The sequence below is a fragment of the Eumetopias jubatus genome, unplaced genomic scaffold, assembly GCF_037043125.1.
Source record: "Eumetopias jubatus isolate StellerSeaLion01/CBP00866 unplaced genomic scaffold, mEumJub1_p1.0 scaffold_16, whole genome shotgun sequence".
Lineage (NCBI taxonomy): Eukaryota > Metazoa > Chordata > Mammalia > Carnivora > Otariidae > Eumetopias > Eumetopias jubatus.
In genome coordinates, this window is record NW_028274822.1 from 58,930,694 (window position 1) to 58,957,891 (window position 27,198).

At 34.6% G+C, this 27,198-nt stretch overlaps 1 protein-coding gene across 3 annotated transcripts in view; it reads left to right on the top strand.

Moving 5' to 3' along the window:
- ANKRD12 (ankyrin repeat domain 12) overlaps positions 1–27,198 on the top strand; it is a 122,346-nt gene that overhangs the window by 25,557 nt on the left and 69,591 nt on the right. For 2 of the 3 annotated variants that reach the window (XM_028123917.2, XM_088019724.1), the window contains exons 2-3: positions 7,362–7,499; positions 19,034–19,181. In XM_028123917.2, coding sequence (XP_027979718.1) covers positions 7,413–7,499; positions 19,034–19,181 — 235 coding nt within the window. In that variant the 5' untranslated portion in view covers positions 7,362–7,412. Of the gene's footprint in view, positions 1–7,361; positions 7,500–19,033; positions 19,182–25,543; positions 25,613–27,198 lie in introns of all 3 variants that reach the window. The other variant, XM_028123916.2, reaches the window with a different exon arrangement.

The following is a 27,198-nucleotide window of genomic DNA, read 5'->3' on the forward strand; positions in this document are numbered from 1 at the left end:
AAGTGGATACTTGCAACACTGAACCCACCAGTAGTAACAGGATGTGGCTGTGAAATTATTACGGTAGTACAAGATGTGTGTGCTATAGTTAATTTTATGCAGTTATTTAATACTCTATCTTTACATTTGTTTTCATTTCTCTTGACTAAATGGTACCATGTACAGTCTCTGCATGTGTACATTTTGATAAATTAGTTTTTTATTACAGATTTCTGTATATTTTATGGTAATAAATGGTAAAATATACTAGTATCTACATATTTTATGCATACATGGGATACCTAACTCTTTTTTCACTATTTCTGGGCTGTGTAGTTCTTGTGTGAGTGTTTTCAAATTGTTGCAAATCTCTTTAATTTTTCTAATATGTAATTATTGAAAAATTCCACATATAAATGGACCTGTGCAGTTCAAACCCATATTGTTCAGGGCTCAACTGTATAGTAGTTTCAGAATTGTTAAGTTATACCACCAGGGACCTTTTTTTATTGAAATAAAATTCACATATAATTCACTATTTTAACCATTTTAAAGTGTACCATTCAGTGGTTTTAGGTATATTCACAATGTTGTGCAACCATCACCATTACCTAATTCTAGAACATTTTTAATTACCCAAAAAGAAACCTGTTTCCCTCTTCTCCCAACCCCTGGCAGCCATTAAAGGCAGCTTTTTTAAAAAGTGGTATTTATTTCCCTTCCCAGATATTCTGACTCAGTAGTTCCAAAGATAAAGCTAGAAATCTGTATCTTTAAAAAACAACAACAACAACAACAAACCATTCTGCTTTGCTTCTGGTAGTCAAGCAAGTTTGAATTACCGGGTTGCATAAGCCTAAAAGAACAGCATATTTTGAGTAAATTGAAATGTTCTGGAAGCAGTAATGTGAATCAAAGAGGATCTCATCAAAGCTAAAAACAAATGCCAACGCAGTTTGATTGTCTTTAATTTAAAAGTCGGTTTAGGCAGGGTTGAAGTGAGGGAAAGAAACCATTTTATAAAATGTCAGCTTGTTGCATCTGTGTTTAGATTTCAGTTAACTTTTAATCCATGTAGTCTGTATTCATCCATTACTAAGTTTTGGTTTCAGTACTTTGTTCTGCTTATTTTCTCTTGGGTGTTTTTCCCCCCTGACTTTTTTTTTTAAAACTTCTGCTTATCTTAGCCCACTTAGAGGAAAGCTTCCCCTGTTCCTGCCACCAAAACCTTGGTAAAAATGTACTCTTAAAGGATGAGTACTAATTGCCAAGTAGGTATGGAGCTGTAGTAGTAAAGCTAAGCATATCTGATGACTTAATTGGGAAAGATTTGCTGACAGACTTTGAGTTTGATACCTTTTTGTTTTGTAGATAGAAGCTAAAGACAAATTCTGGTATTTTGTGATACCCTTATGAGGAATTTTGAAGTCAGACTTATAGTTGGAAAATAGAGTGACTAGACTTATAATTGGAAGATAGAGTAACTAGGGCTAACAAAAAAATAATGTTTAAAGCATTGATTCTTAGGGTCCAGTGGTCACTGAATGTTACAAAACTATAAAGTGATCTAAAAATACAGAATTTTCTTTAGTTTCTTTAGAGGAACACTTCTGTAGATTTTCACTTTTACATTATGTAATCTTTTACATCCATAGCATATAACTTCACAAATTCCATTATCTACTTCTGTTCTCCAAAGTTCTCGTCTAGCCATACTACCAACTAGCGGTGTTCTTTTTCTTTCCTCCCTATCTTGCCAATAGTCTACCAGTCTTTTCTCTCTTCTTGGATTTCTTCCCTTAACCCTCACTTGTTTTGTCGTGTTGAGTAGCTTTTCCCTACAGACTGCTCCCAAGGCTTATTCCTTCTTCATTGGTTTTTCCAAAGCATTTTCTCAACAACATTTGGCTTCTTGCTATGGGCGATTTTTACTCTCTGCTAGGAAGATAAAGTTTTCTCCAAATTGTTAGCCTTAGGATGAAGAGTAAGTCATAAACAAAAAAGAGCAACTTACTAATATTTCCTGAAGAACTGGTTTTGTTATTATACTAAGAAGTCTGACTGTCAAGCAAGACTTGACATTGCAGTTACCTCAGCCTTCAAGAAGGATGCTTATCTGTGTAATTATTCTTGTCGAGTTAGCTGTGTTGTTTGAATCTGCTCTTTTTGTTATTAAATTATAACAGCATTAGTTTAGTGACATTGCTACTGGCTAAATTAGTTTTACTTGCTTGGTTAAACTTTACATACGGATTTTTATCAATAGTTTTTAGCAAATTTCCAGTAACTGGACTTTTTAGATATGCATGCATTGTGCCCCATAAATGAGTCAGTTAGACTCCTTTTGCTAAAGCAAATGCATATGTAATCCAAGAAAGTGTGCTTATAGAATATTTTTCTACTGGAAAGAAGGATTGGGTAAGGTAGATGGGTACCACCTTACATAGGTCAAGAGGTTTAAGATACAGTAGTTTTCTTCCAGTTATGTGATTTCTCCTCCCCATCCCTCACCCCCCACTCCACATCAAAAGTAGTTTCTAGAGATCCCAATGAAGGAGGCTTTGAAAAACCAGTTTGGAAAATACTGTTTAAAGTTCTATTTAAATGTAAAGAATTGTATAAAGCTTCATTTTTTCCTTATAATCTGAAAGAAAGAAATATAATCTGTGGTTTGCAAGCTTCTTCTAAGACGATTTTAAACTTAAAAATCTAAAGAGGGCAGTAATTGAGTAAGCAACAAATTTTCTATCTAAAGTGGAGGGAAGAATAAACTTCCAGAGAAGCCAGTGTTAAAGGTGATAATTAAGAGGCAGTGATAAGAAACTAATAGTTGCTACATATACTTCCCAGAAAAATGGAAACAAGTCAATCTAAGAGAAGAAAGCTATGGAGCATTTATGGCATAAGTAACAATCAGTAGAATAAAATAAATATGATGCCAGTGTTTGAATGCTTTTTAGGATCAGTCTTGTAAGTTAAAGTACTCTCACAAAGGGTTACCCTGTGAAGAAAGGCAATGACAGTTAAAAAATTTTAATGAGACTCTCATGCTGCTTAATGTAGTTATTTTTTTAAATTAAGATGATATCCCACACACCCACATGCATGCATGTTGTGTATATATATGATTTAATATGGTAGAGAAATCCCGTCTTTAATGAAATGAATCCTTTTCTAATGAGATCATTTATAATATCAGTAAAAATACTAATTTAATTTGTTTTCAAATTTTCCTAATGATTAAGAACCACTGGGATACTTATTAGAAGTACAAATTCTTGGTTTTATTTCAAACCTACTAAATGTGTATTTTAACCAGCACTCCAGGAAATTTGTATTAAGTAGAACTACATTAAACTAAAAACCTTTTGCACAGCGAAGGAAAACAATGGAAAGGCAGCCTTTGGAATGAGAGAAAATATTTGCCATACATCTGGTAAGGGATTAATGTCCAAAATATATACAACTCAATAGTAAACAAATTCAGTTTAAAAATGGGCAAAGGACCTGAACATTTCTCCAGAGAAGACACATAAATGGCCAAGTATATGAAAAGGTGCTCGGCGCCTGGGTGGCTCAGTCGTTGAGTGTCTGCCTTCGGTTCAGGTCGTGTTCCCGGGGTCCTGGGATCAGGCCCCGGATCGGGCTCCCTGCTCTGCAGCAAGCCTGCTTCTCCCTCTCTCACTCCCCCTGCTTGTGTTCCCTCCCTCACTGTGTCTCTCTCTGTCAAATAAATAAATAAATGAATGAATAAATTAATTTTAAAAATCTAAAAAAAAAAGGTGCTCAACATCACTAATCTAATCATTAGGGAAATGCAAATCAAAACCATGATGAGATCTCACCTTACACCTTTTAGGATGGCTGTTACCAAAAAGACAAGAGAGCAAGAGTTGGTGACCGTGTGGTGAGAAAGGTCCCTTATACACTCTTGTTGGAATGTAAGTTGGTGCAGCCACTATGGAAAAGAGCATGGGGGTTCCTCAAAACATTAACAGTATAACTGCTATCTGATCCAGCAATCCCACTTTTAGGTATATATCTAAAGGAAATGAAATCAGTACCTCAAAATGATATTTCTACTAATCTGTGTTGCAGCATTAGTCACAATAGCCAAGTGTAGAATCAGCCTAAATGTATGTTGATGGATGAATGGATAAAGAAAATACGGTCTTCATATTTACCATGGAATATTCAGTCATTGAAAAAAAGGAAATCCTCCCATTTGTGCTAACATAGAGGAACTTGGAGGACATTACGTTAAGTGAGATAAGCCAGAGACAGAAAAATAAATACTGTATGATTTCATTTAACATGTGGAATCTAAAAATGAACTCACGGAAGCAAAGAGTAGAATGGTGGTTGCTGGGGATTGGGGGAAATGGGGAGATGTACAGCATGGTGACTATAGTTAATAATGTATTATATACTTGAAATTTTCTAAGAGTATAGACTTAAGTGCTCTTACTACACACAGATAAAATGTGTTAATTATGTGATATGATGTTTTAATTAGCTTGATTGTAATCATTTCACAGTGTATACATATATCAAATTACCACATTATACACCATAGATACATACAGTGTTTGTCAGTTATACTTCAGTAAAACCAGGGGGGAAAGATGAGGTTTGATGAGAGTGTACATTCTTGCCTCATTGTTGATCTTAGGAGACAAAGAAAGCATTCAAGTTCTGTTCTATTACTGGGAGTTGTTTGCCATTAATCAGTATTAACTTTTATCAAATGCTTTTTCTGTATCTGTTGAGACTACCATTTGTTTTTTTTGCTTTTAGTCTGTTAATACAGTGAATTGCATAGATTGATTTTCACGCATTAAGCTGACCTTCAATTATTGGGATAAATCCTACTTGTCATGATGGATTGTCCTTTTTATATATAGTTGAATTTAATTTCCTAATATTTTATTGAAGATTTTTTGGTATATGATGATGAGCTGTTGTATTGATGTGTAGTTTGTTTGGGAGCCCAACATGGGGCTTGAACTCACAACCCTAAGATCAAGACCTGACCTGAGATTGAGTCGGACGGTTAACCAGCTGAGCCACCCAGCCGCCCCACTGTTTGTTTTTGACCCATGACATGGCCTATCTTGGTGAATATTCTGTGTGCCCTTGAAGAGAATGAATATTTTCCTGTTGTTGGGCAGATTTTTGTACAAATATCAGTTAGATTTTCTGTCTTAGAGTAGTTGAAGCTTTCAGCTGTAGTTATGAATTTGTCTATTTCTCCTGTCAGTTTTGCCAGGTTTTGCTTCCTGTATTTTGAAGCTCTGTTGCTAGTTGCATACACATTATTTAGTGGACTGATCCTTTTATCTGTGTAATATGTAAAGTTCCTCTTTGCTCTGAGATCTTTTTGTCTGATATTAATGTAGTTACTCTAGCTTTCCTTTGGTTAGTGCTTGCATGGCATATCTTTTTTCCATTCTTTTCCTACCTTCTATTTGGTTATTTGTACATTTTAAGATACTCTGTTTTAGTTTACCTAATGTGATTTTGATTATCCTGTGTATAGTTTGTATATTGGTTGCTCTAGCAGTTACATTATATAGCATAGGCTCAGAACCTAACTATATATTACATGCTTATTATTTATTGATGGACTATTTTTAGAATCTGATTTTGATTTTTATTCTGAAATTTTCCAAATAAAGTTACTGAAAGGTAATACAACCTGTTTCTGACAGTTCATAAATAGAATATTATTGCAGTTCATAAATAGAATATTATTGCTATGTATAATTTTCTTAAAAAATATTCATGACAGTCCTACATTCACCAATAACTTGCTTTGCTTGATCTACAAAGGAGCTAGTGGTTTATCTTTATAGTCTCACCTACACCAATGCCTGGGGTTGATATTATGCAGATCCATTTTGCTTTTGAGTCAGAATTTATCTGTTTATATATGACTCATAACTGTAACTCTGTAGGCTTTACACAAGGCTAGTTTTGAGGGCAGTGCTATGTTTAATGATTCTATTTATATGGTAATAGTTGAAACAGTTGAATGATCCCAAGGTAAACTGTGCCTCATGTGTATAGTATCAAAAAAGTTTCTTTATTCAAGTTTATTTCCTCCTCTATAAATGAAAGATTTGAACTATTTGAACTCTGGCTGTTTTTTTCTGTTGGAATGTATTCTGATTTGGCTATGTTCAGATTAATTTAATCTAGTTTTGATAATCTACAAGTTAAGTCCATTCATTTAAGGGATTTTGGGGTTTGATTCACCTATTGAAATCAAACATTTTAAAGCACCGATAGAACAATTTGAAAAACGTAGAAGATTTTATTAACCCTCTGTTCAAGGTGTCTGGGTTTTAATAATTCACATAGATGCTAGAATGTAGCTTACTTAGACCTGTAATATCCATCTATAGGAAATTTATTGCATGAAATAATTAAAAATTAGGCTTGTCAGTCATTCTGCTTAATGTTGTGGTCTAAGTCATGCTCCTGTTGGCCAGCAACTTCAGTCTAGCCCAGTGCTATACAGTAGAGCTCTTTGTGATAATAGAAATGTATATCTGTATTATATAGTAGTTACTTTAGTTAGTTTAACTTTTAACAGCCACATGTAGTTAGTAGGTCGTCAGACAGCAACGCTGGTCTAGTCTCATGGCTTCCCTTTTTATATGTAAAACTCCCTTCTTGGAATTTTTTTGGATTTCAAGTGTAAGCTTGTATATAAGCATAAGCTTCTAAGAAGGTTCTTGACCTATTGCAGAGCAGGAAACAGAAGGCTGAACAAATTAGAAAGAAAATGATATATGACATGATAATTACAGTATGATAAACATTAAGCAAATGGATAGGTTGATAAAGTGACTAACTGCCTGGGAATGTCTGGGAGTTGAGTGAAGGTGAATAAATACTCCAGGAATTTTAAGTAGGAATGGTTTCATAAATTTAAGTTAATTTAAAATGGAATTAGATATTATAAAATTGCAATCAAACCTATCAGATTCTTGGTTGGGTCTTCAGAAGTATATTCCAGACCAGTGCAGAACTACCAGAGAATCTGCTAGGACTTTCTACCTGTGGAGACAGGCTGAAATGACAAACGCTTTGTTACTGCTTTCATTTCTACTGCTTGTGTTTCCTTGGAAAACTGGATATTAGATATTAGTCTAGAGAAGATGGGAAGAAATATAAAAGTAGTTCTCTTTTCTTCTTTTCAGTGACAAGCTGAGTGGACTTTAATTAGAAGCTCAAATTCTTAAATGAAAACTTAGTTTAGGCTAGGACTTACAGAGACATAGAGAATATCAAATTGCATTAATTGTGGTATATACTCTTAAGTAAGTTTCATTGCATATGTATACAAATAACCCTTATATATCCATTCTTTACAGATCCAGGATGAGAAGACTGATAAAAGAAGAAGCTAGCTGAACAGCTGTAAGATGCCCAAATCTGGGTTCACAAAACCAGTTCAGAGTGAAAATTCTGACAGTGACAGCAATATGGTAGAAAAACCATATGGAAGAAAGGTATATGATTATACTAAAGATGTGTTGAGTCCTTTGGAATTGGCAAGAACTCCCCATTTAGTATTTTTAGTAATTACCCATAAAATAAAAAGCAGTTGGGTGCCAGATAAATCCAAACCATATATCTAAATCTTTTAAAATTAAATTGGATCCCTAGGAATAAGATTGTTTTTCATTCCCTGAGATAACACAATTACTAATATGTCATATTTACTTAAGAAATAATCAGTGAGAGGGGGTGAAAAAAAGATCCAAGACCTCACAATCATTTGGCATTTCTTTCTCCACCTCCTGACCCCCAGGAGCAAAACACACATATACAGTAGCAGTTGCATTTTCCATAAATTTAACCTTGGGTAAATTTACGTAACTTTTCCAGCCTCAGTGTCTCTCTGTAATGGAGGACAAGAGTACTTTAGAGAATTGTTGTGACAGTGAAATGGCATAAGTATAGTGCCTAATGCAATGCTTGTTACATAATATGTGCTTAATAAATATTAACAGCTTTTGCTTATTATTTATTATTACTAGTCATTGCCAATGACCTGTGATTCTTTTTACATCTATCCTTCTTCATTCCTAACTGGTCTCAATCTCCTTTATCTAATTAATTTTACACATTATCTTTGAATATTTCCTTTTTGTTTTTTTGTTTTTCCTTTTAAGTCTTTTCTTCCCCCAAGTCATTTTCTTATTGAAGGACATCTGAAATGTTTCTGGTTTTTCGCAAATATGAATAGAGCTGCAATGAACATTTGTGTACAAATGTTTTTTAATCCCTTTATTGAGGTATAATTATATACCCTTAAAATTCACTCATTTAATGTATAATCTAGTGATTTTTAGTAAACTTATAAAGTTTTGCAGCCATCATCACAATCCAGTTTACACCCTTTCCATCATGGCTAAATGATGCTCATGCCCATTTGCCTTCAGTCCCTATTCTCACCCCAACCCCCAGACAACCCCAGATCTGCTTTCAAAATTAGGAATTTTAAGTTTTCAGAATTTGTTTTCAAAACTGTTTTGGCTATTCAGGGTCCTTTACATTTCTAGACAAATTTTAGGATTAGCTTGTCAGTTTCTACAAAAAACCTGTTGGGATTTTTAATAAGGATTTTATTGAATAGATCAGTTTGGATAGTATTGGCATCTTCCAGTCCATCACCACTGAATATCTCTGTTTATTTAGATCTTCAGTTTCCTTGAGCAATACTTTATAGCTTTTAGTGTACAAATCTTGCACTTCTTTTGCTAAATTATTAGTGTTTTTTTCTTTTAGATGCTATAATAGTTAATTTCATTTTGGGTTTTTCATTGCTAGTGTATAGAAATAGAATTGATTTTTATGTAGTGATTTTGTATTCTGTGACCTTACTGAACTCATTTATTGGTTCTAAAAGTCTGTGGATTCCTTAGGATTTTCTACAAATGGGATCATGTTCTCTCCATATAAAGATAATTTTACTTTTTTTCCAGTATAGATACTTCTGTTTTTTTCTTGCTTGATTGCACTGGCAATCTCTGCCTTTGATTAAAATGATTAATCCATTTACATTTAATATAATTATTCATAGGGTTGGATTTAATCTGCCATTTTGTCTTGTGTTCTTTTTTTAAAAAATTTTTTATTGTTATGTTAATCACCATACATTACATCATTAGTTTTTGATGTAGTGTTCCATGATTCATTGTTTGTGCATAACACCCAGTGCTCCACGCAGAATGTGCCCTCTTTAATACCCATCACCAGGCTAACCCATCCCCCCACCCTCCTCCCCTCTAGAACCCTCAGTTTGTTTTTCAGAGTCCATTGTCTCTCATGGTTCGTCACCCCCTCCGACTTACTCCCCTTCATTCTTCCCCTCCTGCTATCTTCTTCTTTTTCTTTTTTCTTAATATGTTGCATTATTTGTTTCAGAAGTACAGATCTGTGATTCAACAGTCTTGCACAATTCACAGCGCTCACCATAGCACATACCCTACCCAATGTCTATCACCCAGCCACCCCATCCCTCCCACCCCCTACCACTCCAGCAACCCTCAGTTTGTTTCCTGAGATTAAGAATTCCTCATATCAGTGAGGTCATCTGATACATGTTTTTCTCTGATTGACTTATTTCACTCAGCATAACACCCTCCAGTTCCATCCACGTCGTTGCAGATTTGCCGTGTTCTTATATGTTTCATATTTTTTTTGTTTTTCTCCCATCTGTGCTGCCTTTTTTTATTCTAAATATTTTTCATTGTACTATTTACATTTCTGATTTCTTAAACTTCTTAAATTTCTGATTTCTTGAATTGTAATCTTAAGAAGTTGATCTCTGGATTATAATATGCATCTAATTATTGTAAGTTAATATTGACGTAATTCCAGTAAAACATAGCAACTTTGTTCCTGGATAGCTCCATTTCTTCCCCCTTTTTTTGTGTATCTATAGATTCATCAACATTTGTTATTAACTCCAAAATAGACTGTTAGGATTTTGTACAATCTTTAAAGAAATGAAAGAAGAAAGGAGAAACACATATTCATACAGTTCTTTTTACCTACAAATTTACCAGTTTTTGTCACTCTTAATTTCTTCTTCTTACAGACTCAAGTTACTGTCTGGTTGTTATTTCCTTACAGTCTCTAGGAATTTCAGTATTTACTGTAAAACAGATCTTCAGCCATGATTAGATTTCTCAGTCTTCATTGATCTAGGAATATCTTGGTTTTGCTGTATTTTAAAAACAGCTTTATTGAGATATAATTCACATACCATATGATTCACTTATTTTAAAGTGTACAATTCAGTAGTCTTTATTATATTTACAGAGTTGTGCAGTTATCTCCACTACTGATTAGAGAATTTTTACCCAAAAGAGAAACCTGTGTATCCATCAGCAGTCACTCCTCGCTTTGTCCCCAACTTTCACAGCCCTAGGCAGTCACTAATCTACTTTCTGTCTCTGTAGAATTGCCTGTTCTGGATGTTCCATACAAATTGAGTTATAGAATTGTGGTCTTTGGTGACTGTTTTCAAAGGGCAGTTTTGTTGGATATAGATTTCTTAGTTGACTTTTTTAAAGAAAAAAAATTGATTGAATGTCACCCTACTTCTTTCTTGCTTTAACTGTTTCTGATAAGTCAGCTGTTTTGTACACTTGTCAAGATGAATTTTTTTTTTTATTGCTTCTCTCTGTCATGTGCTTAGGATTCCCTTGTATTTATTCTGTTTGGGGTTTCTTGAGCTTCTTAGATCTGTAGATTAAAGGTTTTCATGAAATTTGGAATAATTAATTTACTGATTTTTTTTCATCTCACATCTGCTGGTGAACATTTCTAAGACATTTTCAGTTACTCTGCTTTTCAAATCCAGTATTTCCATTTGGTTGTTTTTGTAATTTTTCTTTATTAATATTTTCTGTTTGATAAGTCATTGTCATACTTTAATTTTTTAAACATTGTTTTATTTCTTTATAATAACCGTCAAATCTAGTATTTGGGCTTACTCAGAGAAGTTTCTATTGAATACTTTTTTCCTTGCTTTTTTTGTGTGTCTTAATTTTTATTGAAAACTGGACAATTTAGGTCATATACTGTAGCAGTTCTACAATCCTGGGTTCTCATTATTTCCCACCTGAAAGTTGTAACTGTTGCTGAGTTTATTTATTTATAATAAAATGTTAAGAATTTATCTGCAGTATTTGTCTCAACCACTGGTATCCATTTTTTTTCCTTTTTCTTTTTTGGTCTTGCTTCCACAGGGTTACCCCTGTGTCTGTGTAGATTAGTCAGCAGCAATTGATTGGTCAGAGGTTTTACTCAAATACTAGGAGCCATAAGACTTCCACCTTCTATTGACAGACTTGCCTGTGTGTTGAGGAGTGCATTCAACATTCAAGCATTTTTGTTTTGTTTTGTTTTAAGATTTTATTTATTTGACAGAGCACAAGCAGGTAGAGCGACAGAGAGGGAGGGAGAGAGGGAGAAGCAGGCTCCCCACTGAGCAACGAGCCTGATGGGGGGCTCCATCCCAGGACCCTGGGATCATGACCTGAGCCGAAGGCAGACACTTAACTGACTGAGCCACTCACACGTGCCCCTCTTCAGGCATTTTTGAAATCTGCCCTGGTATTTACTTTCTGTTAGGCTCACCCAGGTCTTCCCTTTGCTTGTGTGCAGTCAACTAAGGATATGTGGAGAGCTTGGACCCTCACAGATTTCCTCTGCATGGTACACACGATCTCCCAGTCAGTGAGGGATATATGGAGAGCTTAGCCCTTCTCAGATCTTCCCCATACATTGACATAGCTTCCCCTCTCAGCCAAGGATGTGTGCAAACAAATCTTATCTGGTACACCCTATGGTTCTTTCATTTCTGCAGTCTCCTTGGTAAATTTCTGGCTTACGCACCAGCTGCTGCTCTTCTGCAGCAGGATCACAATCTTAGGCTGATAGGACTATGCATTGTGCCCCCTCCAGTTGTTTCCTACCCTGTTTGTTATTTTTATAAACAGTGCAGCTGGGTGTGGGCTTTTGGCCTTCTATACCAATTCAGGTTGACACTCTTCGGCAGCAAAGATGCTGGTTTTCATTGCCAACCCCACCCCAGTAGCACTTCTTGCAAACTAAGCATCAGCCAGGGAATGAAAGCATTCCCCAAGCAAGAATGCCAAAGACACTCACCGTTCTTGAAAAAAAATCATTTTTCTTGAAAAAAGAAAAAGTTTTCTTGAAAATTTAGGCAGTTTTTCTTGAAAGAAAAAGACTTCTCAATTTGTTGTTTGCTTTTTTCAATTTCTAGAGCCTTGAAGTGGTTGTTTTGACAATTGTCTAGATTTATCGTTGTTTCTTGGGGAGATAAATTGCCAGTATCTTCACTCCACCATAGACAAGTTTCCCCAAATGTATTTTAATGCACCAAATGTGACAAATCCTAAGCAGAATGATTTCATTATTAGTTTTATCTAACAAACTTTATATGGGATTCTTAGTGTATTATATACTGTTTTATGACGCTAAGCATAAAACAACAGGTGGTTAAGGTATGATTTAAATCTTTATGAAGACTCTTAACTAATTACTCTTCCTGTTTGTCTGAAATGTTTTGCTCTCAGGACCCCTTTAGCATAATCAAAGATCCCAAAAAGGGGCACCTGGGTGGCTCAGATGGTTGTGTCTGCCTTCAGCACAGGTCATGATCTCCAGGTCCTGGGATCTAGCCCCACATTGGGCTTCCAGCTCAGCAGGGAGTCTGCGTCTCCCTCTCCCTCTGCCTGTTTGTCTGCTTGTGCTCTCTCTGTTTCTCTCTCTCAAATAAATAAAATCTTTGGGGGGGAAAAAAAATCCCAAAAAGTTTTTTTACATGTGGGTATATCTGTTGATATTTACAGTATCAGAAATTAGAACTGAGAAAAAATTAATTTTATATTAACTGGTTTAAAAAAACAGTAAAACTATTACTACATGTTTACACACATGATATATTTTCATGGAAAACAACTATATGGGATATATAGCTATATAAATCCAAAACAAAAACTATTAGAAGAGTGTCCTTGGTTTTGCACATATCTTTAATGTCTGATTTAACAGAAGACCACTGAATTCTCATCTGCTTCTGCATGCAGTGTATTTGGATATCACTTGTCATGTAGCCTCTAGAAAACTCTAGTATGTATTCTTGAGAGAATGAGCAAAGTACAGTAACACTGTGAGCATATTTCTGACCTTGCAGATCCTCTGAAATGGTCTCAGGTACCATACTTTGAGAATTGCTCTACCATTGTAAGAAGCACATTAATGGAAATATTGAGTGTACAGTGATGGGACAAAAAAGGAGAGAAGCAATCAACTGTAGAGGGTTCAGGGATGGTTTCACAGTAGAAAAGATACTTAATCTGAATTCTCAAGGATGAATGAGTATGTGGCCAGCAGGAAAGTAGAAGCGGAGGACAGTCCAAGATGTAAAAAAAGACATGAATTTTAACGTTACAGTAGTACATATAAAGTCAGGATGTAGCCTGTGGAGGATGGAGGGTAGGAGATGAGCATTAGACAGGGGCCGATTCATTATGGCCTTATGTGTCTTGCCAAGGAACTTGAAATTTATCCTGTAGCCATTGAGTCAAAAGGGAAGGGCTATGGTAGAAAGCAGTTAGAGTGTTATTTTAAAAATCCAAACTAAAGGCAGTGTGGGCAGCAGCTATGGGGATAGAAAGAAGTTGGCACATCTAAAAGATGTTGAATGAATTAAACTTGAGTATGTAGAAAAAGTAATCTGGGTCCACCCTGAGGTTTATTATTCCCTGAGAAGGAATCCAAGAAATGGAATGGGTTGTTTTGAGAAGAATGTTTGCTTTGTACTTGTTGATTTGGCCATTGGAACATCCAACTGGAAGTATTAATAAGCAGTTAGATAAAAATCCAGAGCTCAAAACAGCTTATTGGAAATAAATATATGAGGACTAGTGGAAAAGTAACCACATTATTATGGAGATGTCACCCAAAGAGAGTGGAGAGAGAATGGAGGAGAGTATACCCTGAGGAATTCAAATATTTAAGAGTCATCAAGAGACAGGAAATGAGGACAGAGAGAACCAGGAGAGGCTAAACAGAGAAGAGTAGCTAAGGGAGTCTGTATGCCAAATGCCACAGAGGTTAACAGGAAGGGTGAGGCCGTTGGATTTTGTCAATTGAGATACCTTAAAATGACTTTGCTTGGTAAAGGTAATTTCAGTAGAGTTTTAGGGACAGAATGCAGTGCTAGATTTAAGAAGACAATTAGAACTTCTTTTTCTAAATGTTTGAATATAGTAAAGGTTGCATTTGTGAAATTATATCTGGGTTGCTTGATATCATTTTGGGGGTTGAATTTATATGGCTGAACTTGTTAAAACTTCTATTCTTCCTAGGTACTTTGTATGTATCTTTTGAAAGCTGCCACTAAATAAACAGTAGTGGCTAAGCATTGCCTTCATAAAAGTGTAGAAACAACTAGCAAAAAGCAAACACTTTTCACTAACATACTTCTATTAAAAACATTGCTTGGTAAGTTAAGAATGCTTATTAATCATTAGATTTATACAATAAATGGGAAGAATAATACAGACTACTGTGTTTTTCATTTATTAATTTTTGGCTTACCCAAAGTGATATATTTAACTCTTCTCAATCTCTGTACAATCACTTAATCAAGATCACATACTTGTTTGTTTGGGTAAGGATCAGAAGCTCTTCTGAGGCAATGTGCATGGTGCTCATTGCCATGTTTTAGGATTTCTGAGCAGGTTGACATTGAAAGCTGTTGTTAAAAGTGATTTTCTTCAGTGTTAGATATTTAACTTAGTGAGTAGATTGGCCTTGAAGCCAGCCTCAAGCTTCTGAGTTTTTTCTTCCATACGGTTTTAGAAATGAATACAGAGTTGTTCTGATAGAGATCTTATTTACAGTTTAATATGACACAGACTATTGCTGTTATGAGATCCTAACTTAATAAAATAACCTGAATCAAAATTTAATTTCTTAAATGATTTAAGTAGAGCATTATTTTAAATAATAATCACATTCTATAGCAATATGCGTTTAATATAAAGTGCTTTCATTACCTCATTAAATATCACAGTAGGAGTTCATCAAAAATGTCTCCTCACAATTCTTCAAGTATTTTATCCTTTCAGTGCTAATCTGTAGGGTTTTTTTCCATTGATTTTAGTTTAGAAATTATTTTGTACCATTTTCAGCTGTAAGTTAGTATTTATGATCTGTAAAAAAAAAAAATCTTTGATAAAACCTTCTATAAAAATCTTAAATCTAGGTTAAATTCATGAAGTGTGAAAGTGGATATTAATCATTTAACCTGCTGAGTAGCTGTCTTATCCTTTTTATCAACATAATTCAGACCGTCATTATTTTATATCCAAGTGATAAGAGAGAAATTTTTATTTTACTGTTCAAGTAATATAATACATGTTGGTTGTAGAAAAATTAGAAAATACATAGAAGAATAATGAAAATAGAAATTGCCTTGTAAAAAACCATCAAGAATCCGAGATTGCATTGTACACTGTCCTACTTGCAAGCTAATCAGTTTCATGGATGCTGGCAGGAGATGCGAGACTCCTGAATGGGATATAAAGGAAAGTTAATTTCTCATAACAATAGCAGTAGCCGTCTTATCAGCATTTGTGCCTGTAACGTGAGCCCTGTTTCTCACAAGGGGATGCGAAGAAGAGAGCCAGGTGACAACTACATAAAAAGGGGGTTGCAGTGCAGGAGAGAAACCCCTGATCTTTTATAATGGGCTGCCTGACTTACTGCCCCTAAAGGGAGAAATTATTTATTATACAGAACAGTATACAGACCTGCCTTTGTGCTCCTTCCAATGCTACCTTCCAAGGCTGTTCTCCATATAGATATTCTTGAAAAGATAGTCCAGAACAACGGGAGTTAGTGCCTCTGTAAGATGTGCAGATATGCAAGAGAGCCATGGAGAATTCTCTCCCAACACACCAGTAATGCTGCTACCTACAGATAGCTCTTCATATTTAAGGTTGTGTCCTTCAAGAGTTTTCTATTTTTTTATTTCTCGGTAAATTTTTACCTCTTCTTTTTTCCATCTTACTGAGTTGGTAAAGGCTACCAGTATATTGTCTAACAGTAACAGTGATAGAAGGTCATACTCATCTTGCCATTGATTTTTGTTGTCATTGTTTTTTTATTAATGTATAGTAGGCCCCAGATGTTTACATTGATTTCATTACTGTGTATCTTAGCTGTTGTAGGTTATTGAAAGAATAACAGAATTAACATAAATGAAAAAGACTTAAAATATTTTAAAATAATTTAAGAGTTCTAGACTTTTCTATGTCATGGGTATGGAAGAAGAATGTGCCAGTGATTTGGTAATACAGAAATTTCAAGACAGTCAGATGTAACTATTCATTTTGAGTTTCTTTCCCCAGATCTGAAAATAATTTTTAAAGTGTTTAAGAATCTCACAAAAACCCTTTGTTCAAGTAGTACTAACCAGGATAGTTTATTTTACAGAGAACAGAGCTGGTTGGTAGCAGTTAGAAATATTCACACTGATCACCATATTGCAGAGGAGAGTGTGACCAATATGTTCTTGTGAACATTTTCCACTTGTTATCAAATTGGTTTCTTTTAACTTGTTTTATGGCACAGAACAGTATCTTTACTTACACAGATTTGAGGGAAAATGGACATCTTCACATTTTTCTTAGATTCTGTTAATAACAAAGATTCCTATTTCTAAGGCAAGTCTCTGGAATTTCATTGGTTAATCTTTGTGTTAATCATGCCTTTTTATTTCTGATGCTTTGACATCTGGGGCCTGCTGACACCAGGGAGACTGCCGCTTCCAGGGCTAGCCAATTCCCAAAGATAGTAAACAACTCATTTATGACCAACATTTCATATGCAAACCAACCAATCCAGAGTCCAGACCCAGCCACCAACCGTATCCAACTCTTCCACCCTGGCCCACTGTTCCCCTGCCCTAATAAATCACTCTAGAGCCGGGTACCAGACAGTAAGAGAAACAACGCCCATGGCCCAGAAACTGCTGACGTTACTAAAAATACCCAATCCTGAGCCCACTTACTGTGCCTTGTCTTTTCTTCCCTGAGGAAACCACAATAAAAGCTTTTCCCCTCATTTCCCTTCTCTCTTTCTGCCCCCTAACCCACCGTGGTGCTACCGTTTGTGTCCCTGTGTAGTGTGGCGTGCCCCCTCATCTTGAGAACTGTAACAAACTGTCCTTTCAGTGGCAGTGGTCTCCTTGTCTGTTGGCTTCACCATACCTGAGTAATAATAAAACCTACATTCTAAAACAACCTTATAAAGAAAATACATGCCTGTGAAGCTCAGTGTCAATGGCAGAAGTGGAAAAACAGCTCAAGAGGATTTAACTTTATAACTGAGAAATAAATAATATGAGGCTGTTATTCTTCAGTAATCTTTATCAGTTAAGATAAAAGAAGTCACATTCTCTTCCTGATTTTGTTAATAGATTTATCAAAAATGAATGTAGACTCGGTCAAAATGTATTTTTGTCACCTGGTAAGTTCATCGTATAGTTTTTCTTTAATCTTTTGATACAGTGAATTGTCTTAAGAGATTCTCTAATAATGAACTATTCTTGTATTCCTTGGGTGAACCCTGCTTGATTATGATATATTATCTTTCTAAGTTCTAAGACACTACATCTGATTTGACAGTTTGTTTAGGTAGTTTATTTTTGTGTTTATTTCATAACCAATTTAGTTGATAATTTCTGTCTTATATTCCCTTCTGGTATCAGTTTTATTTTAGGCTTATAAGATGGACTGTTGCTTCTTATCATATCTTCATGCTTATAGTATTTATATGACCCGTGAAATATCTGTCCCTTGAATTTTTTTTACTCTCTTGTAAAATCTTCTGGGCTAGGTACATTTTTTAAGCTTAAAATCTTTAGCTGTGGATTTATGGTCTTTTATGATGTTTGGTCTGTTCTGTTTCTTTCATGAACCAATTTTTAGTAATGTTTTCTAAGAGAGTAGTCTGTTTTTCTAGGCCTCTTAAACTTTTGGTGGTATAAAAATGAATACAGTATTTTTTTTAACTTTTTAATAACCCCTCTAGGGGTTTGATTTTATTGATAAATTCTACTTTTTAATTTTTAATGCCTGTTCTTCCCCCCTCTTCCTTCATTTTCTGTCTTGGGTTGAGAGCTGGTATCTTCTGCAGTCTGAGTCTATTAATTTGCTTCCGAGAGTCTCTGTAATTATCATATCTGTCATTTATCATCACTATTCTTTTTTTTTAATATTTATCTTTTTGAAAGAGAGAGAGAACAAGCAGGGGGAGGGGTAGAGGGAGAAGCAGACTCCCTGCTGAGCAGAGAGCCTGATGTGGGACTCCATCCCAGGACCCCAGGATTATGACCTGAGCCGAAGGCAGACACTTAACCAACTGAGCCACCCAGGCGCCAGTCCTATCACTATTCTTTTAAGCTCTCCTGCTAAGGTGATAGGGCTTAATTCTTAGTATCTAGCGGGTTTTTCACAAAGGAGTCGTTATAGCCCAGTTTATATGTGCAGTACCAATTTAGATATTTGGATTATAAATGTGAACTTGATAATGGTTGTAGACCATGAAGGTAGGATACTCACCTGAATGGGTGGGCACAGGATATTCACAAAGCACAGTATGTTTAATTATATACAGAATCGCTTTTTCAGGTTTATGTATTTGTTCGTTGATGATTCATCTATATTATACTTAGATACAGAGTTTTATTTATATTCAAGATATTTTGTTTTATTGTTATTTTAAAATTCTGTCGTCAAGTAAAAGTAAGGGATATGAGACAAGTTAAAAACTGATAAATTTGTTGAAACTGGGTCTTGAATACATTGAAGACAGTGGTTTACAATACCTCTCTACTTTTGTATATATTTGAAACTTCTTCATTAATTTTTAGGTACTGTATTGCCTAGCTAATATTGTTACAACTTTATTCATATTTGATTTTTAATAGAGTAAAGACAAGATTGCATCATATAGTAAAACTCCAAAAATTGACCGAAGTGATGTGGGCAAGGAGATGAAAGAGAAATCATCCATGAAACGTAAACTTCCTTTTACCATTAGCCCATCAAGAAATGAAGAACGAGATTCAGACACAGGTAGAATAATTTGTTGTTCTCTGGTAAAATCTTAATCATTCTTTCACTATGATTTTCTTCATATCATTCCTCTTGCACCCCATTTTATAGAGAAATATTTGTATTTCAGTATTTCAGATTTATCATTTTGGGGCAGAAATTCATACATTTCTCACCCAAACATGATCTCTAATCAGATAACAACAATTTGCCTCTTTCCTTACTCTCCGTGTTTATTACAAATCTCTTACCACTTTCAGAACTTAATTTCTTGGGGAGCATTTCAGTGATGAAAATTTACTGTGATAAGGAGCATAGGATATGTTAGAGGTGAGAAAAAGTTGTTGAATTTTTGTGGACACACTATTGAACCCACCAGAGAAAACAGTATAGGCAGTTTAGATTCAGAAATGAATCCGAAATATGCCCTCCCCAACCCTGAAAAAAAATTACTGAGGTTTCTTGCCTAAGCCCAATTCATGGTACTTTTTTTCCTCAGAACTCTCATATGTCAAGAATGGTCCTTGACATCAGTCAGTCCCAGTTGTTCACAATAGATTAGAACCTCATTACCACTATCTATTAAATCACTACTAGATTGTGTTGTAGCCCTGAACTAATCATTTCTTGAAACTAAACTTCAGTGTTTGATATGTATTTATCATAATTGTTTTATCCCTTGCATAAAATACTAATAATGAACTGTTTTTAAGAATGTTTCAGCTTCACTCACAGAAAGTTAGCGTCCTAATCTGAGTTTATGTACAGAGATTATATTCTGCTTATACTTTTCTAGCCATTTTAATCATCAATATGGAAATGATCTTGACTCTGGAATCTGAAAATACTCTATAAAGACTTTTGAAACACCCTATGCTAACATAGCTTTAGAAAGTACTTAAATAACTTTCAGGAGGTAGGCCTCCTTTTGTGTATTTTGCTGTCTCTCTTAGCTTGAATTAGAAATTCTTATATGTGACATTTTTAATCCTTGAAAATTGTTCTTTTTTGCAATGATTAAGATATTTTGTGCTTTGTTCATTTTAAGTTACACTGACTTCTAGAGATTCAGTCTTTTTTTCTGAAGAATGACTCCTTATCCTTAAGCAGTATTCTCAGCCGTTTAGTTGATCACTTAGCTGAGAAGGTGCATATGTGCCTTTAGATAGATAAGATTTAACTTTTCTCATATTTTTTCCCTGGAAGTCCTTTTGTTTGTCATTTTTAAAGTACTTGCATTAACCAGGTTTTGTTTTCCAGTGACAGTGATATTTCTGCTAGTAATTGAAGAAGGGATTTAGATAAATTCAAAGAATGTTAATTAATTTTTAGAAGTAAATAAGATTTCAAAATAATAAACTTCCCATGAGAACCTTATCAGATCAGCTAGATTATTTGTCTTTTATTTATTGTAAAATAAAGGAGAAAATGTTACTTAGGCACAAAGTTTAAGCACTTGATAAACATAATCTAATTTTTTTTTTTAAGATTTTTTATTTATTTTTTGACAGAGAGAGAGAGACAGTGAGAGAGGGAACACAAGCAGGGGGCCGTGAGAGGAAGCAGGCTTCCCACGGAGCAGGGAGCCTGATGCCCAATGCGGGGCTATTTACTACATTATATACTTTTCCCCTGCTATAATATTCCGACTCCCTGAATGTAGCAGAATGTTACAGCTCGCTCTCATTAAGATTGTTTTGTAACAGACTCTTAAATATCTTTTGAAAAGGTTATATGCTAACACTAGACAAGATTTGGATGGATTTAAACATATTTTTGGTAGGCTAAATTTACAAATTTTAGTAAAAAGTAGATGTAGGCTTTAGTTTTGCTTGTGCATACATGCATGTGCGTGCGTACACACACACACACACACACACACACAATTTTAGTAAAAAGTAGATGTAGGCTTTAGTTTTGCTTGTGCATACATGCATGTGCGTGCATGTATGTGTACACACACACACACACACACACTAGTTTTGCTTGTGCATACATGCATGTGCGTGCGTGTATGTGTACACACACACACACACACACACACACACAATTTTAGTAAAAAGTAGATGTAGGCTTTAGTTTTGCTTGTGCATACATGCATGTGCGTGCATGTATGTGTACACACACACACACACACACTAGTTTTGCTTGTGCATACATGCATGTGCGTGCGTGTATGTGTACACACACACACACACACACACACACACACACACACACACACACACACACACCCCAGAGCATTAATAAGAATTTCCCCAGGCCCAAAGCAGAATGTCTTATTTACAATCCATCTGTCTTATTTTCATAATTTAAAAAAAAAATAGAATCCAAAGTACTATCAAGTGGTATTTTCCATATGAAAATAATTATAGCACCAAGACCCACATTTGACATTGATCTTTTTTATAAAATGTATTTTAAATGATTACTTGAAATTATAAAGATATAAAGGAAATATTTACAACATATATGACAATCCTTGTTTCTTAATATATTTAGTATTTAAAGGTCTCTGAAATGTGAAGAGAAAAAAATGAGAAAATGGAGAAAATATAACAAGTAGTTTAAAACAACAGAATTGCTCTTGGCAAAGAAATATATATATATATATTCTTAAGATTTTATTTATTTGTGAGAGAGAGAGAATGAGAGAGAGAAGAGAGAGAGCATTGGGGGGAGGGTCAGAGGGAGAAGGAGACTCCCCGCTGAGCAGGGAGCCCAATGTGGGACTCAATCCTGAGACTCCAGGATCATGACCTGAGCTGAAGGCAGTCGCTCAACCAACTGAGCCACGCAGACGCCCAGCAAAGAAATATATTTTTAAAATATATCAATAATAATCAAAAACAATATGTAACAATTGACATAATTGTTGACCTAAATCGTACCAGGTGGTCAGTGGCCAGAAATAGGAACTTACTTTAGTTGGTCTAAATAATAGGAATATTTATTGGAGGTAAATATGAAAACATTTATCCAGAACTAAAGTTTGTTAACATTTGACCTATTCTTTCTTTTGGGATTTAATCTATATAAGTAATTGATGACAATGAAAATTATCTTTATCTCCACTTCATGTATAATAGCAAAAATTAAACCCAGGAAAATAATGTCAAGTAATAGAGAATTTTTTTGATTATGGTAAATCCAATGAAGAAATATAATTTTTACTCTTAAGAATAACATTGTAGAAGAATACATGAAATGGAAAGATATTCATAGCATACAGAATTTAAAAATAGGTTATGAAATAATATGTACTGTTTGAAAGCTTATGTATATTTATATTTGTATGGATGTGTACACAGGGCATATATTAACACACATATTGAAAGATAAGATTGTTTAAATATAAAAGACTATTTCATTGTTGGTATAAGTAGTTCAATAATGCCATCAGGGACTGGGGTGTTTTTCATCGTTCTGCTCTCTCACCCTGAACTCGTACATGGGCTTTGTTCTTAACATTCTGCTTTTTATAGTCACACAATATCTTCTGCCTCCTCCTGGGCAGAAAGTAGGAGAGGAAGGACCAGCGACAAAAGTATCTTTCTTCCAGTGAAACTTTGCCTTTTTATTGATGAAACAACATCCCTAGGAACTCTTCTGCCTACATCTCATTGATTAGGCTATCCTAGTTGCAAGGAAGTCTGGAAGGTTAACTCCTTTTAGCTGGGCATATTGTCACCCTGATCAAAATTGGAGTATTTCTGCTAAGAAGGAGAGAATGAATATTGGGTAGGCATCTTACAGTACTGACACTGTATGTAGTTTTTAATATGGTCATTAATAACTGAAAACTGCGGTTCTGTAAGAGTTACTCATGTTTCTACCTAAGTTATCTTTATTCCTGCATTGTCAATCAAAAAATCATACTTTTCTAGTCTAATGGCATTCAAGGGAAAGCCACAATCCCTCGATATGAAAGTACTAAACAGCTCTCTTCAGGGTATACGTGAGAGTCTCTTATTGGCCTTGAAACTAAATTTGCGATTATTTTGTTAGGAATAATGACATCATGAGCATCTTTGCAGATTGTATTTTTATTATACCCTGAATTCTTTCTTATTCATTCCCAGGAGTGGGATTACAGAATTAAGGGTTAAATATTTCTGTGATGTTTCTCCAAAGTAATTATATAGAGGTACAAAACCACCAGCGGTATATGAATGTTCTTTAACCTCAAATAACATTGGGGCACATGTTTTTCTTTAAGTTTGATTGATCTAATATTCTATAGAGGTAAACCAGTGGCACTTCATCATTTTAGTGTGTATGTTTAAATAAGTAGAAAGATAGTGTCCTTCACTTTTTAAAATACTTGTTTTCTCTTTATAAGCATTATTTACTTACTATTTTTTTCTTTTGGCATGTATAGATAATGCGGCATGAGAAAATCCAAAGAGGCACAGTATGATCTGTTCCCAAAGTCCATGGTGGCAGTGGTGGAGCATGTTCACATGTTTTAAACTAAATCTTCTCTGCCATCCAGCCTTAGAAGTTCTGTTTTCCTGATGCCACTGAAGGGTTTACCCTGATTAATAGGACTCAAACAATTTTGGAGAGAAGAACTTTTTAAAAAAAAAGAAAACAAATATAATTTCTCTGGTAACTACGTTAAAGTAGCAGATAAAATCAGCGCTTTGCTTAATAAGAATGATCACCTTTTGATGATTTTCATGGAGATTAATTATTACAGATTTTCTCTTGTTCCCATCTATAAAACTTTCACTTTAAAAATTTTCAAACATACAGTGCAAACCTTTTTAATCATTCTTGATTTTTTTCTCTTACTCTCTTGCAACCTGAAACAATATTAAAAAGATGGCTTTTAAAATATAAGTATTATTTGTCTTGGCTTGCTGCAGAGAACATACCAGGGAGAGAGATTTGCTCTGCTTAGCACTCAGTGTTTTATAAAAACCTCATAGGGAGCACTGGTCTCAGTATAGCACAGAGGGAAAATGGGCGAGTCAAGCGACAAGATACAGAATCTCCTGAATTAAAATCTTTGTAGAACAGTCGTTCAGATGCACCAAATATAAAAATACTTATTTGAGTAAAAGCCAAAGGGTGTATGGAGTCAGGGTGGATTAATTTACCACCAAAGGAAGATTTGAATAAACTGAATAAACCACTTCCTTATATTAATGAATATAAGTTAAAGTTCAGTTTATCCATTGTGCTTCAATCTGTTACAATAATATGATCTGCTTTCAGTAATCCATTTAATTCTATTTGTTGGCATAACTTATTGGTTGCTGCCTTTTCTTTTCTTTGCAGTATATGGGGGCCATTTTTGCTTGTCTTAAATGAAATGTCAAATAGTTGTCATGGAATTTTTCTAATTGCTAACCTAATGTGTTCAGTTTTGAAATACAGGTGTTCATTGAAAGGCTTGTCACTGAATCCATTTACCCACTTGGTTTAGAATTGGCCTAAATGTTATTTTATCAGTTATTTCTCTTTCAGTTGAGTGAGCCTTCTCATCACTAAACTTTTAGGCTTATCTTTAAAAGTTTCAAGCACTATGTTTTATTTGTTCTCTAAATTGCTTCCTTTTTTTTCCCCAATACTTTATACCTAACTCAACTCATGAATAATATCTATACTAATGATCCCAGAAAGAAAAGTGTATGTCAATAAGTTGAGTATATGAAGATCAAAATAATATTGTGTTTAAAACGGCATATTGTTTGCAAGTAATTCTATCTGCTCTGGCCATACTGCCAAAAGTCAATTGGAAATATTTTTACTTGTCATAAATTGTTAGGCAGAATTCCGTATTCTTATCTTAGCTGATAAACTTTGTTTTGATTTTAGGCTGTTTTCTTTCTAACAGGTCTTACGTAGAGGTCAATGTAGTAATTCATGTCACTCAAAATGTGTATAATTTATAGAAAGGTCTGTGGTCTAGAATGATACTGCTGTCCAAAGTGTTCATTGTCTTCTGAGTAGTTTGACATTCATAGAACAAAAAGGGTCCTTTATTCAGGTTTTCTAAAGACAAATTCTAAACAGAAAAACAGTAATAGAGTACTGCCTCTTTTATCGTATTCAGAAATTGAAAAAATACATAGCCTTAAAGGAGGTATCTTTTAATAAGCAGCATCAGTAATATCTATTATTGCAAACTGCATGGTTGACTTTCTCAACTTTAATATTCCAGTTGAAGAAACTGAAATCTTAGCCAAACTGAAATCTTCAGCCAAACCTGTGTTTTAAATGTGCTTTTGGCTTTACTTTAAAAATAATCTTTTGGAAAAACAATGATAGATCATTGACTAACTAGTGATCCTTTGAAAAATGTTGGTTTGTTGAATTCTGCATTTCCCTTCGTGTGCTTTTTTTCTTTTCTCCTGTCTCTTCTCATTCTGTAGATTCAGATCCAGGACATACAAGTGAAAATTGGGGGGAGAGACTTATATCTTCTTACAGGACATACTCAGGTAATTAGATTATCAGGGGCACCTGTTGAGCCAGTGGTTTCTTTCACATTTACAAGTAATTATTGTACTATAAATAACTTCCTTTCAAACCAGTATATAGATGTCTTTGGTTAAATAAGTGAATTTACATGAGTGACACTGAATTTTCCAGTTTTTGTTTGAGGTATCTAGTGCATCATATGCCACATAGTAGTTGTATAGCACAATGTGGGGGGCACCGTTCACATAGAAAACAATATAAAAGTCAGCCCCTTGGCAGTGCAGCAATCCCTATGGAAAGATACCCAAGGTCTTTGATCTCTTTTGCTCTGTACTCGTCACAAGATATACCAAGTCTGGTCTTGATAGACAGTGTCATCTTATGCTTTAATCATGCAGTGTTTTTTTTGTTTGTTTTTTAAATTTTGGTTGAACTATCTTTAGTCTATTGACTTTGCTGCCCATGTTGAATTTAACAGTGGATTAAAACACCAGCTTTCCTGGAGAAATGCCATTACCATTAACTGTGTTGGAACAACTCTATTTGGCTATGGCACCAGGTATAATACTTCATAATTGCTCCAGATAGAAAAATATTGGAGAATATATATAAATACCATCTAGTATGTGAAAACTAATTAGTTAAGTGTTTTGATTATCCTGTTTTTTTAAAAAAAAATGGGCTTACATTTTTATCTCTTAACTTTTTTGTAATGTAAAATATTATTTAGTCCCTGGGTATCCAAGTGTCCAGCTTTCAGCATATGACATTTAGCTGTAAAAACTTGAAAGAAACCTTCTGTTTTGGGTATATTTTTTATTATTTTATAAATTTGTGCAGTTTGGGTGAGGGTGATATAGAACCAAATAATTATTGTTAAAATTATCCTGAAAGCTATTAATTGAGCTGATAAGTCTGTAGTATTTGGTTATCAAAATTTGGGAGTGAAGGACATGTTTACAGTCAGCATTAAATTTAAAAGGCCTACACTTACTGTGGAGTTAGGTGTACTTTTCTGAAAGAGCTATATGGGATGAAACCATCCATGATCTGAGTATAGGTGCTGGAAATCAAAAGATAAAAGCACGTAACTTTTAGAGATATGTATAGATGCTTTAGAGCCGGAGAGCAATGGCAGCATTTTTTCTCAGAATTGAAATATACACATTCCAGTTGAGTTATAGCTCCATTGCTCCATTCCTTCCACAATGACTGCTTTGTGGGAAAGTATCATATTCTTTAGTTTCTGAGACACTGATGGATTATGAACTGTTCCCCAAGTAAGAAATTTTGTCTCTTCTCCTTAATATACTCTACACTTGAGATGTGACAGTGTTGACCTTTCTGTTTATTCTGACTAGTCCTGAAAAGAAAGCATTAATTTTCATAATTATAAGACTGAGACATCTCTATATTTCTCAGTTCCTCTGAACCTTGAAATAAAAAATGTTGGATTGTTCAAAATCCATTTCTCTGTTTTTCTTTAATCTTAAGTAAAGCACTTGGATTTTTCTTTCAAAATCTCTTGAGTGGCTCAGGGGAATTTCAGGTCTATAGGAGACTGTGCTAAATGAGCACATGTGTCAGTATGTTTAAATTTTAAAAT